Consider the following 12412-nt stretch of genomic DNA (forward strand, 5'->3'; position numbering starts at 1 on the left):
ACGCTGCCAAATGCGCGCTAAATAAATCAGACAGCGTGCCCGCAAAATCTTACCCATGGCAGCTGTCACTCCGCATTATTATCACTAACAAAAGGTCCCCGGCGCTGATGCAGTGACTCAAGCCCCGGACAGTGTGCCTGGTGGAGCACCCAGGATGGCAGCTTTGGATAAGAATGGGGATCTTGAGAAGCGCGAGTCTGTCAGCGAGGACAACATGATTTCAACTCCTTTTTGAATAAATGGTACGTCATTATCGGGTGATAATGGAGCAAGTCCTGGATCCGCACCAGAAGTGTGCCACAACATACTTACAAATGAACTAAAATATAATATATTTTATTCTGTATGTTACACTTTGGCTGAAAAACAGTATCAATTAACTGAAGCACTGTCAATCTTCTGTGAAATCTACTAAAAAAGACGTTTGATACGTTTCATCACTAAAATCAAAATAAAATATTTATTTAGAACAGCCATCGAAACACGAGTTTTTACAAAAACAGAATTTTCTTTAATTAATAATTGCATCGCATGTTAATTCTTACATATAAAATAACGGCCATTAAATAAATCAAAAGTCCCAATAAAGCTTAACATAATTCAAGCCCCATTGACGACCGTCAAGAGCAAATAACATTTTTCCTCATTGAAAAGGATTTTTACTTATAATCCCCGGCTGAAATCCACAGGAGCAAGCGAAATTGGAAACTCATAAATTGCCTTTATGCTCTGTCATTCCATTCGCAACAAAAGTGGTGGAAAATGGAAAACGATTCAGTGCATCAATGGCAACTGGGAATCCGGCGAAATCCGAATGGAATGCCATAGTTCGGGCCATGGCTAAAACGTTTCAGCCATTTCTGTCGCTGCAGCAGAAATGTTGTTTTAGGCAAAATGGTATTTAAGCGATTTAAGAGCCCGCTCGACAAATCTTCATTTCGAAATAAAACACCCAATAAAACATAAAATTCTGTGGAAATGGCTGGCTTTTAGCAGAATCTTTTAAAGCAAAATACACTGGATTTATGACATATTCGATTCGATTCTTTCATGCTACATTTCAAAGGGGGGAATTCAATTGCCGCCCACCAGCACATTCAATAATTGATGCCGTTGTTTGCTTAAAAAGCAAGCGAAATTTAATGCAAAATATAGAATAAATCATTTCGAAATCTTGCCATGTGGGCGGTATAAAAGTGGCGCAGACATCGTGGTACGTATGATTTATGCGCCTAATAAATTGCTGCAGCGAAAACTAAAAGCTGTTTTGTGCTCAGCGCGGAATGAAGATAAACTATCCATCGGGTTAGTTTGGGTTGGTTTGGGTTCCAATCCACTGAGTCCGAGACCAAAGGCTCGATTCACAACTGACAGCCAACGAATTGGAAATCGGCAAACAAACATTTTCATTACTCATACGTCAGGGGGGTACTCATACTTGTGTGTGTGTGTGTGTGTGTGTGTGCAAGCGCAAAAAACCCCGAAACCAAACCAAACCAAACCAGCCATTGAAAACATTTTGACAGATGCAGACGGCACAATTTCGCTTGGCTACGTTTTTTAATACCCAACAGTTTTGCGCAACATTTCGCGTGCAAAGTTTTTCACCATGGCTCCATTTTTAAAAATTGTTGGAGAAGAGTGGGCGAGGGGGCGTGGTCAGGGTCGACACTTCAACGCCGAGTGCCAGAATAGATGCCCCAACATGATACACATGTAACCCACGCATACATTTGCCAGTTTTATGCTTTTCCATTCCTCAACGCCCCGCCGCAATTTCCCATTTCCCCTGGCTTTTGGCCGTTTTTATTGAAGCTTTTATCAAATGCAATTTACGGATCCCTGACATCGAGCATTAGCTCAGGGTGGCCCAAGTCAAGTCGGGTTTACTTAACGCACAGCAGCTGCTTTCCCAGCCCCGATTTTCCGACTTTCCGATTTTCCGACTTCCCACCTCTAGACCAACTTTTTCGACAGCTACTTTTCGCCTATGGCACTTTTCCACACGCTTTTATTGCTAATTTCTGCTATTGCCGACGTTTTGCGTGAGTTTCGCGAGTTGTCGTAAAAATATTTTTATTATCCGATCGCGGGTGGTGTGCGTACAGATTGGGAGCCCCTCCCCCTCCTGAAAGCACATTAAAGCACGAGCTGCCACATTTCGGCAATGAGACACGCTAGAAAGTATGCTAGGCAAAATCCAACACCTTAACTTTCACATTCACACTGTGAATTCAAAGGCGGCAACTTTCATTGATTCCAAGTTAAATACTTAAAGCCATGCATTTAAACCCATTTTATGGGATCAATACAAGTCCTGTAACTATGCGTTCATTTGAGTCCCTTGTAACAAAGTTTAATTCGGTTGAAATACTATAAGTAGTAAAAGAACTAAGAACACTTTAAGAGCGATTTTGTGCAGGATATTCTTAGCCTGAATATAAAAAATATTGTTTATTTATTCAGCCATGGAATTCACCAGCTTCGTGTGCTTCAAACTCGCACTCAAGAAAAATTCTAGTACCTAATATTGCTGCCCGCACATTCAATATGATTTATCCGACTTCCATACAACACCCGACTATTTTTCAACCCACTTGAGCACCGAATCACTTATTCATTCCATGGCTGATGGGCAGGTTCAATGTGGACGATTTATGGGTAAGTTTGTACCGAGAAGTCGTAAAATTAAAGTGCCCCGAGCCCAGGATTCTGAAGACGCTTTTATGGCTATGGCCAGTTAATAACCAAATTTGTCTGCTCAGCTTTGGCTTAAACATTAAACCGACTTGCTGGGCGATGAGCTCAACAAAATCGAGCGAGTTGTGCTGAGTGATGTTCTGCGATTTCGTGTAATTCGTGTAATAAATATAAAACTTGTATTATGATTACAAGGGTAGATGGAGAGCTGCTAAACCCGAGCAAACATGGCATAAAGCGTTTGTCATAAAACGCCACTCGTTCACAAGTGTTGTGCACACAAAGTGCATTCAGTTTGCCATTACCCAAGCCACAGCCCTCGGGGAATCCCCCTCGATGTTCTGCTCAGCCAATTTGCAATCCTAGATTTTATGTAGTTCGCTCGCAAAGGAGCCTTTTCTGCGTTACCGGCTGTCATTGTGGTTTTTGCTCTTGTCACTTGGCAGTTCGAGTGCAGCCAGCAATTTGCCTAAACGATAAGATTAGAAAATGGAAATGAAAATGAAAATGGAAATGGAAATGGTAGTGGTGACAGCCACCTGACGCAATCTCGCATGAAAGAAAATTGTTCGGCTGCCATTCAATACCCGGCATCCGAAATCCGAAATCCGAAATCCTCGATATCCAACTGGACATGACCAGTTTCCGGAGGAATGCACTCCACTAGCATCTCGACACAAGCATGTGTTTGTTGTTCTCTGTCCAAAAACACGCCCAACTTATGCTGGCACATTTCAGTGCAGTTGACAGAAATATGCAAGCAGACGGCAGTAAATATTTGTTTGATTATTTATTTTAAAGAAATATGCAAATTCTCAGAGAAAAAAAATAATAGTAATAGAAAATTTGTTAATCAATAAAAAGAAACCTATGCAAACACAAGTCGTGGAAGCGATTGCTCTGCAAATTCCATATATTTTAACTATCAATTTACAAAAATAAACGCGGCAGCCCAATTCCCACTGAAGCGTTCAGTTTATTATTTCAATAATTACGCAAAATAATTGCCACTGATAATAATGGTTTTTTGTTTTTCGACTACTTACTTTATAATAATTTTATTATTTCCCAATTAAAAAACATTTTTTTTATAGCTAAGTTAATAATTCACTAGACTATTTATTTAACTAACTATTTAGGCTTAACTACCAGTTACCAGTTGACAGTTTGTATTTCTTTTGCCTATAGTAACATTATTTGGAAAAAATGCCACTTAAATTAGACTTCTGCATTTAATTAAAAGCTGATGCAATCGCTTAAACTCAATTAAGTTACGCACATCTTCTGTGTAAAAAATCAATGCATTCGACCATAAATAATTCCGTTGCAATCAGTGCAAGAGTATTCAGTCGTGGAACTTTAATAGCGGCAAGCTGTTGGAAAACCAATTAAATTCCCCTTCAAATGGAGCGTAAAACGCAAAATACTTATGGTGGGGGCGGCACACATTCGCACACGCATTTATGAGCTCGGGAAAACCCATTTGATTGACTAACGAAACTTATTTGCTACTTTATTGCAGCGGACGCAGTGCAGCAGTTCCACGACGACCATGAGCGACCAGCTTGGCAACCCCAATGCAACATTCAGCGGCAGTGGAAGTGGCAGCGTTAGTGGCAGTGCAATTGGTGGCAGCAACGCCGCCGCCATAGCCGAAAGTGTGGCAGAGAGCGGTCCGGACTTCGATGCACTTCGGGCCGCCTGCGAAACGCGGCTAAATGCCAGCGGTCAACTGGCGGGTGAGTCGTGCACTGCGAGAAAATATGCAGTGCATATGGAAACTGTGTTATACAATTATTATTACCACAGTGTGGCCAGTTGTTTAGCACACACTAGTCAAATTTCTATTAAAATTTATCTAAATTCGTTTTTATAAATTTCAAAATCATTTTTGTACACTTTTTTAACCATTTGTAGATCATTACATTTATATTTTTATGACACACATTGGCGTTTACTTAGGCAAGACAAAAAATGCAAACTGAAATTGCAGCACTAGTGAAATATAAGAATTATTGTTTCATTGCTACATTTTTGCCGCGTGCTTTACGTTCTGGCCAACTGCAATTTCGGCGTCCATTATGCACGAGTAACTTTAAATTGCTGACCTCTCCCTTCCCTCTCCTTTCCTTTGGCCCCCGGGCAAACAGGCTCCGAAGGACCAGACGCAGGAGCAGAAGCAGGGACCCACTGCGCCGGCACCTTTGATGGCTGGCTTTGTTGGCCGGATACGGCCGTCGGCACATCCGCCTACGAACTGTGCCCGGAGTTCATCACGGGATTCGATCCAGCAAGTAAGTGCGCCGGGCTGTTGCTGAATTGTTTATTAAATTCCACAAAGCTACATCCGTTTCGGGGTCAGCTGGGGATCTGCATATGACACGAAAAAATATATATAGTATACCATGTACACATACATGGGTTACATAACGTGCCAAAGGGAAATGTGTTTGCACGAGCCAATGCGGTTGGTTGGGTTGGTGGGTTGTTTGGTTGTTTGGTAGTCGGGGATCTAGGTGGTCTACCCTCTAATTGGGCTCATCCCTCAGCTCGTCGTTATATACACATAAATGGAACAGAAAATACGCTCGCAGCCAGGCCAAATCAATTGGAAACTTGTTATGTTTATGCTTTGATTTCGTGTCGTATGGAAACATAGAATATTCACAAACCCACACGGCTCCTTGCAGCTCCCTGGGCCACTAAATTATCCAAAAGAGCTCGACAAAATGCTAAAATGTTTCGCCTGATTTGGCACAATTTGCCGTAGTCTTACCGAAATCAAATGTAAGGCAGAAAACACGGCCAAATTGATTGAGGCTGCTGGGCAGAGTTGAAGTCAAATATGAGTATGTGCACAGGTATTTAAAGCTACTAAAGCACCAAGCAAAGGGATTTAAATTTTATTATGTTTGTGAATTATATATTTTTATTCATTAATCAGTGTTCTTGGCAAGGTGTTGATGACGGTCACAATGATATATGTATGTATAACTAAAGAAGAAAACCCTTTGAATAGTTTGGCCAACTCATTGTCCTATCATTAGCATGTCATAAATAAAAATATCAAAGGTGACTTGAATAATTTCTGAGCTTTCCGCAACACTGTGTTTATTTCATTTAATTTATAATTAGCAGATGAGTGCTATATAAATTAATCAACAGAATGGCCGAGCGCACAAAGAAAACTAATTAATTATGCTTGGCATATAAAAACGAAGCCACGCTCTACAAAATCATCATAAATGCGGATAAATATTTGAAGCAATTTATGGCATAAATCATGCGCTGCATGATAATTTGCATTAATGGTGTACAGCCAACTTAAACCTCAACCTCGTTTTGGCCATGACCAGGGCAACGAAAATAGCGAGAGTTGAATGACTTTTTTTGTTGTGACAGAGAAAGTGCTACTTTTGCTACATTTAGCTTGTGGTTAGCTTGGCGCCACCCTCACTTTTATCCTTTTTGTACTTTTTTTTGGCTTTTTTGCCTTGGGGGTCGCCGCCAGCTTGTACAAGATTATGTGCTTTGGCACTGCGCCGCCATTAACTTTTATGGCACTTCCGGTCGCCGGATGTCGATGTGGTGAGCTGTGGTCGAGAACTCACTCACCCCGCTTACCCCGCTTACCCCCGCTTACCCCGCTTACCCCACTTATCTGCCACACAGCGCGTATACGTGATTTTCTCCGTCTGCGTGCCAAACGGCGATAAATGGATTCTTGGCCAAAGATCATCGGTCGAACAGAACGGAAAAGGCAGAAATGGCGGAAAAACGAACGACCTGATAAAACTCACCTTCGAAGTTCTTTGCCAAAAATGCTCGAGTATTTTTTTGACAAGTGCCACTCCGTAAATTGCACTAGCAACTTGGTAATCCACAGTCGAACGGCACTTGACATGCCACAACCAATGGAAAGTTTTTGTCACGAACTTCGACTTGATTCGACTTAAAAACACACAGACGAGCCAAACAACAGAATGATTATGCAATTCCAAATTAATATGGTTGCTAAGACCCATACGAATCGCATTTCTTTTGCGGTTAACTTGGTGGCAGATGCAATAAATAATGGTTAATTCAATTGAATGCTCAGGCCGACCGCAAAATGTAAATATGAGCCAGAGTATTTATCCAGTAGTCAATCAAAAAATCACACACGTTTAGCAAGTGTAAATATTTGTGTGGTGCACAGGATGTCGAAATGTTTGCTAGAAAATGCGGAAAGGATTAATCGCATATACAATATTTATTGGGCAGGTGTAATAAGCAGAGTAAACAGCGCGGTTAATTATTTTTTATTTATCGCAAACTGACATTGCCTCCATTATGCAGGATATGCCCACAAGGAGTGCGGTCTCGATGGCGAGTGGTTCAAGCATCCGCTGACCAACAAAACATGGTCCAACTACACAACCTGCGTAAATCTCGACGACCTCGAGGTAAGCCGATCCCATAGACTATAGTTTATCCTTCATGCAACTAATTAATCGAAACACTATGTATCTGCCCACTTACATCTCTACCCCTCTCCTCTTCAGTGGAGGCACAACGTGAATCTGATCTACGAGGTGGGCTACGGCACCTCACTGCTGGCCATTCTGCTGTCGTTGGCCATATTGGGTTATTTCAAGTGAGTATGGCAGAGGGCTTTCCACTCCTTCATCTTGGCCACAAGTTGACAGCTTGGCTGCTTGGCTGCTTGGCTGCTTGAGTTGGGAGCAGGGAAAACCACTCCAGGGTAATGAGGCGCGCTGGTGATTATATTGCGACTTATATTGAGACTTATGACGACTGGCGCCAAAAGTGAAACTTGCTGACGGATGGATGGCAAACAAATGCGACAGTGGCTTAATCAACTGCCAACCTGGATGCTGGGCCCAAATGCTTATTGCACTCATTGCTCACTTAATGCGGCACAATTGACGCCGGAAATGGCGAAATGGGAAAATACATTGTGTCCCCTTCTCCTGGCGACTCGAAGCAGGATATCGATTAATTTCCCAGTGCCTGCAGACCAATTAGTGCTCTGCGTTTGTTTATCGCACATTCGGATGGAGCTGGGGCCCAAGGATAAAGGATAAGGGATAATGGATGTGCGGACAGAGGGGCGATCCCATAGACAGAACGGTTTTAAATTGTGTGCCAAAGGCAAATAAAATGGGGCCAGCGACGTGTGGGAATTCGGTCTGCCCTAAAAAAGTGAATAATTAAAAGTTTAATGACTGAGCATCGTGACCAACTAAATGGACCACTCCACCCTCAAAAGCAAAGCATTCCTCAAACAGCAACGATGAAAATACCAGAATTTCAATTCAAATAAAACTTAATTGCATAAAGGAAAATTAAGTCTTAGTGTCAGGGTATTTTAATAGAAAAATAATCACTACTTTAAAAAAGTATGATTCTCATTTAATAATTGTATTGCCTAAACAAGGATTTTTTAATGCAACTCCCCTTAAAATTACCTTTGATAAAGTTTGAAAAATAGTTTGTTTCTTGAGACAACAATTTACAAACCAACCGCTTCTGAAGGTACTTTTCCATTTCCTAAAACTTAAAGCACTATAAAGTAGTGAGGGGGATACCAAAAACAATCTAACCCATTGAATTAAATTGCCGAGATGAATTCAAATTAGATTCAGTTTGGCCAGATGTCAGCAATCAATGCAATTGAGCAAAGGAGAAACAGAAAATGGGAAAATGGGAAATGGACTTTGGCCTTTTGGTCGCAGGACTTTTTCTGCCTCTAACAGCTCTTTCAGAGCCTGGCCGAATGCAAATGGAGCCATAGACAAACTTGCAAATTTGGCCATAAAAACTTGCCACAAATTGCCGGCTGATGTAATTCGATTCGCATATTTGTCTTTCGATTGAACAGATCCCTGAAGTGCGCCCGCATCACGCTGCACATGAATCTGTTTGCCTCGTTCGCTGCCAATAACTCGCTGTGGCTGGTCTGGTACCTGCTGGTCATGCCGAACTCGGAGCTACTGCATCACAGTCCGGTAAGTGGGCACACCTGGCGAATGCGTAATGGTGAATCAACCTCGGCTTTCAATTTCCAATTTCCGATTTCCATATTCCGAATACCATATTCCACACCCAGCTGCGCTGCGTGGCTCTGCACATCACGCTGCACTACTTCCTCCTCTCGAACTACTCCTGGATGCTCTGCGAGGGATTCTATCTGCACACCGTCCTGGTGGCCGCATTCATTTCCGAGAAGAGGCTGGTCAAATGGCTCATCGCCTTCGGCTGGGGCTCCCCGGCCATCGTCATATTCGTCTACAGCATGGCCCGCGGTCTGGGCGGCACGCCCGAGGACCATCGTCAGTAAGTGAATAATAAATAGCTACACCTCACACCGAAAGAAATCTACGAATACCTACAGTCATCAAAAGTGAATATATCAAAAGCGTAAACAAGGAACAGGTTATAACCATAATGTGTTGTTGTATAACAGGTAATCTTATGATATTGAAAGTGATTTAAATCAGTTTCATCAAGATTTCTCTGTGTAGTTGAGAGATTGCGTCTGTCGGCCGCTTGGCCAAATGCTAATCAAATCAATCAGCAATTCACCCACTGACTCATCTCGCATTCCTCCACCAACTTGCTTATTGCAGCTGCTGGATGAGCCAAACCAACTACGATAACATTCTGGTGGTGCCTGTGTGTATCTCCATGTTCCTGAACCTCCTGTTCCTCTGCAACATTGTGCGCGTGGTCCTTTTGAAGCTGAATGCCCCGGCAAGTATTCAGGGCAGCTGCGGACCATCGCGAACGATTTTGCAGGCATTTCGGTAAGTTAGTCACCCCCCTTTCACAAAACAAAACAAAAGAAAAGCAACTGGGGAGACTGAAACACTTACGAGTATAAGCGAAGCTGAGAACTCTGGCCAACTGGCCCACGGGGCGAATGCGTAATTATATTTTGTTTCCCCTGTATTTAGAGTATTCCTCGTGCAGCCATCAGCTCTTTTATTGTTTATTCGCTCTGCACTTGGAAGCTGGGTTCATTTTACATTTTGAATTACGCATACGCCGCGTTGACTTGCATGTTAATACACGGCTGAGAAACGAAAACAAGGCATTATAATTCACCCTCTCATCCTGTTTTAGGGCCACGCTGCTTTTGGTTCCTCTGCTCGGCCTCCAGTACATCGTAACGCCTTTTCGTCCTGCGCCCGGACATCCCTGGGAGAATACATACGAAATCATCTCGGCGTTTACTGCCTCGTTCCAAGTAAGTAAAATGTTTTCCTTTCTGTTCTCGTTTATTTTTTTCCTTTTTTTTTCTTTCGTTTTTTCTTTCCGGCTTTTGTTTTGCACGCTCTCATAAAATCACTTTACGACTCGGAGCTGGCTAAAAAGTTATGATGTTAGTTCGCCTCATGGTGCCATCCACCACTGGGAATGCAAATAAGCCAGAATTACTGGAATACCAAATACCAGAGCTAGCTCATTAGATCGGTTCGCTTTTCAAATCAATAATGAAAGTACACGCCATGTGAAATTCCCGCCATTGGCATTTCAATTGATCTCGGTTTATTAAATTGCTGGCCGAGATTGGAGCGAAGTTCCCCCTTGGAAAAATGTGGCAAGTTGAGCATGAAATGCACTCTCGCACACAGGAACTCGTAAAAGCAACTCGAGCTTGTCGCTCTGCCAAGTCAGTTTCGATAGACCACCATTTACACTTGCTTAACATATATTTCTTGGCCGCAACTTAAAGACAACTACGCGAAACTTCATCGAGCTGCGTTCCCTTCTTGTTTGTAGACAAGCTATAGAATGTTTTAGTTCATGTTTTCAGTTTGCAGTTCAAATGGCTTGCATATATTTGCTTGTTTTTTCACACGAAATGGTTTTCTTGTACAGGCTGTTGACATTACAGTTCCCGTGGAGCCAGAGGTGCATAAAGGTATGCAACAAAAATCTTTGCGACCGATCTACACCCAATATAATCGATTTAAAAGGCATCCCAGCTAGCAACTTTCACAAAACCCATTGAATTCATGAGCAGCCCTAAAACAACAGAGAAATCCATTATCTTGCGAGTAAACATTAAATCATCTGGGGTGCCAGTAAGCTGCAGTCTTTTGACAATTTTCTATAACTCGGCAACAGCACAATGACACCTCGTTTTGAGCCTCTTCGTCAATGCCAATCGATTGATGAAATCTTTTATTCGAGAGCTGAAAGCTTAAGGCCAGTCGCCTGGGACTTTTCCTTTGAATTTTCCTCTGTTCGTATTTATTCACTTTTTTTATTGGGTTGTTTTCCGTTGGCTTATTTGCTGGAAAGATGGAAAAGTTTTCCCGCTGAACTCGGTGGTTGCATATAATTTGGATTTATTGTGGCAACCGTGCTGATGATGTCGACAGTCGTAAAAGATTCCCCGCAAGTTTTAAGCTCCGGAAAGAATATCAAATAATTTTTGAGTTAGGTGCCGGGGGATTTGTATACGAGGGAAATGGTAAAGCCCGAAACTGCTTAGTCAAAGACGAGAATTTATATGCATGTAAACGTGTTTATTTGGTTGTTTTGGTGCCGAAATGCGAAACTTGCTGCAATTGCCATTTGTCCGCTTGCGAGTTTCCCGCAGAGATTTTCCTCTGTTTTTCCCCCAAAAGCTTGTGGACATTTTGTATTTAGCAGATGTGTAGACTAAGCACGTTCTACTGTAATTGAATTAAAAACTTTCGCTTGGCAGAAAGCCAAAGTGGAAAACAAACGTCAGATGTCAACAGAATAGTATTATGAAATTCGCTTGGAATACTCTCAACTTCTTGCCAAATATTTTAAATCAACTAATTGGCTTACTAAAGCTTTCTATTCAACAGGTTTGCCTGAAATAATATAATATAAAAATTCAGTGCTATAATAATAAACTTGTCTGTGTTATTTAGCAAAGAAAAAAAAGGGAACTTTAGAAAAACGCATAAAATCCGGATAAAAAAACATTAATCCAGCTTAAACTTTATTCGGGTAGCACTCATAGTAAATGGCTTAAACTGCCAGACAAAGAGAGATAGTTCAACCGAAAGCTTTATAAATGGGACAACAGAGAACAGGAAGGCAACGCAAAAAAGACAGCAAAATGGGTGGAAAAATTTAATAAAGCCAGATCGTGTTTATATTTGGGTAAATGTAGTACTAGTTGGCCATCCGTTCTGTGGTGGAACACATCCCGGAACCAACTACGCCAACTAAAACTACTAAATAAGGAACGGTTTACACAACAATGCAGCTATACACAAATATGTAAATATGAACTCTGTTTTACAAATCGAAACATTTGACCTCATTTCGCAAGGAAAAAATTAAAATACTTTTATAGAGGGATAAGAGTACGTAGAGAAGGAGAATTTCATTCTGAAATGCTCTGTACAATACAGATACACTGGGAGCAAGGATAAAGTCTGCCAATTCGAGTGGAGACAATCAATTCTAGTCCTGGAAGAAGTGGTTCATTTGCAATCAAACAACAAATGTCTTCTTTGCAATATGCTGTGAGGTTATAAAACCCCATTTTGATTATGGAAAGGCAGCCAGAAACAGAGGAGTAAATGGATGGCAACTGTGGCTGATTGAGTCCATGATGGGTCTCCGTGAGTAGTGGCAATCAAAAGAATCCCCGCTCCGAAGTGCTAACCAGAAATCCAGGCGGCAGTCAATGCACGTACCCGGCCATACATTAAAT

At 41.8% G+C, this 12412-nt stretch overlaps 1 protein-coding gene across 1 annotated transcript in view; it reads left to right on the top strand.

The window, feature by feature from the left end:
- LOC120446139 (calcitonin gene-related peptide type 1 receptor) overlaps positions 1-12412 on the top strand; it is a 28364-nt gene that overhangs the window by 13626 nt on the left and 2326 nt on the right. Inside the window, 8 exon segments of the mRNA XM_039626964.2 lie at positions 4223-4439; positions 4851-4994; positions 7039-7145; positions 7245-7336; positions 8585-8711; positions 8813-9039; positions 9333-9509; positions 9829-9952. Of these exon segments, the coding sequence (XP_039482898.1) occupies positions 4253-4439; positions 4851-4994; positions 7039-7145; positions 7245-7336; positions 8585-8711; positions 8813-9039; positions 9333-9509; positions 9829-9952 (1185 nt within the window). The 5' untranslated portion in view covers positions 4223-4252.

This window comes from Drosophila santomea, chromosome 2R, assembly GCF_016746245.2.
Source record: "Drosophila santomea strain STO CAGO 1482 chromosome 2R, Prin_Dsan_1.1, whole genome shotgun sequence".
In the NCBI taxonomy this organism is placed as follows: Eukaryota; Metazoa; Arthropoda; class Insecta; order Diptera; family Drosophilidae; genus Drosophila; species Drosophila santomea.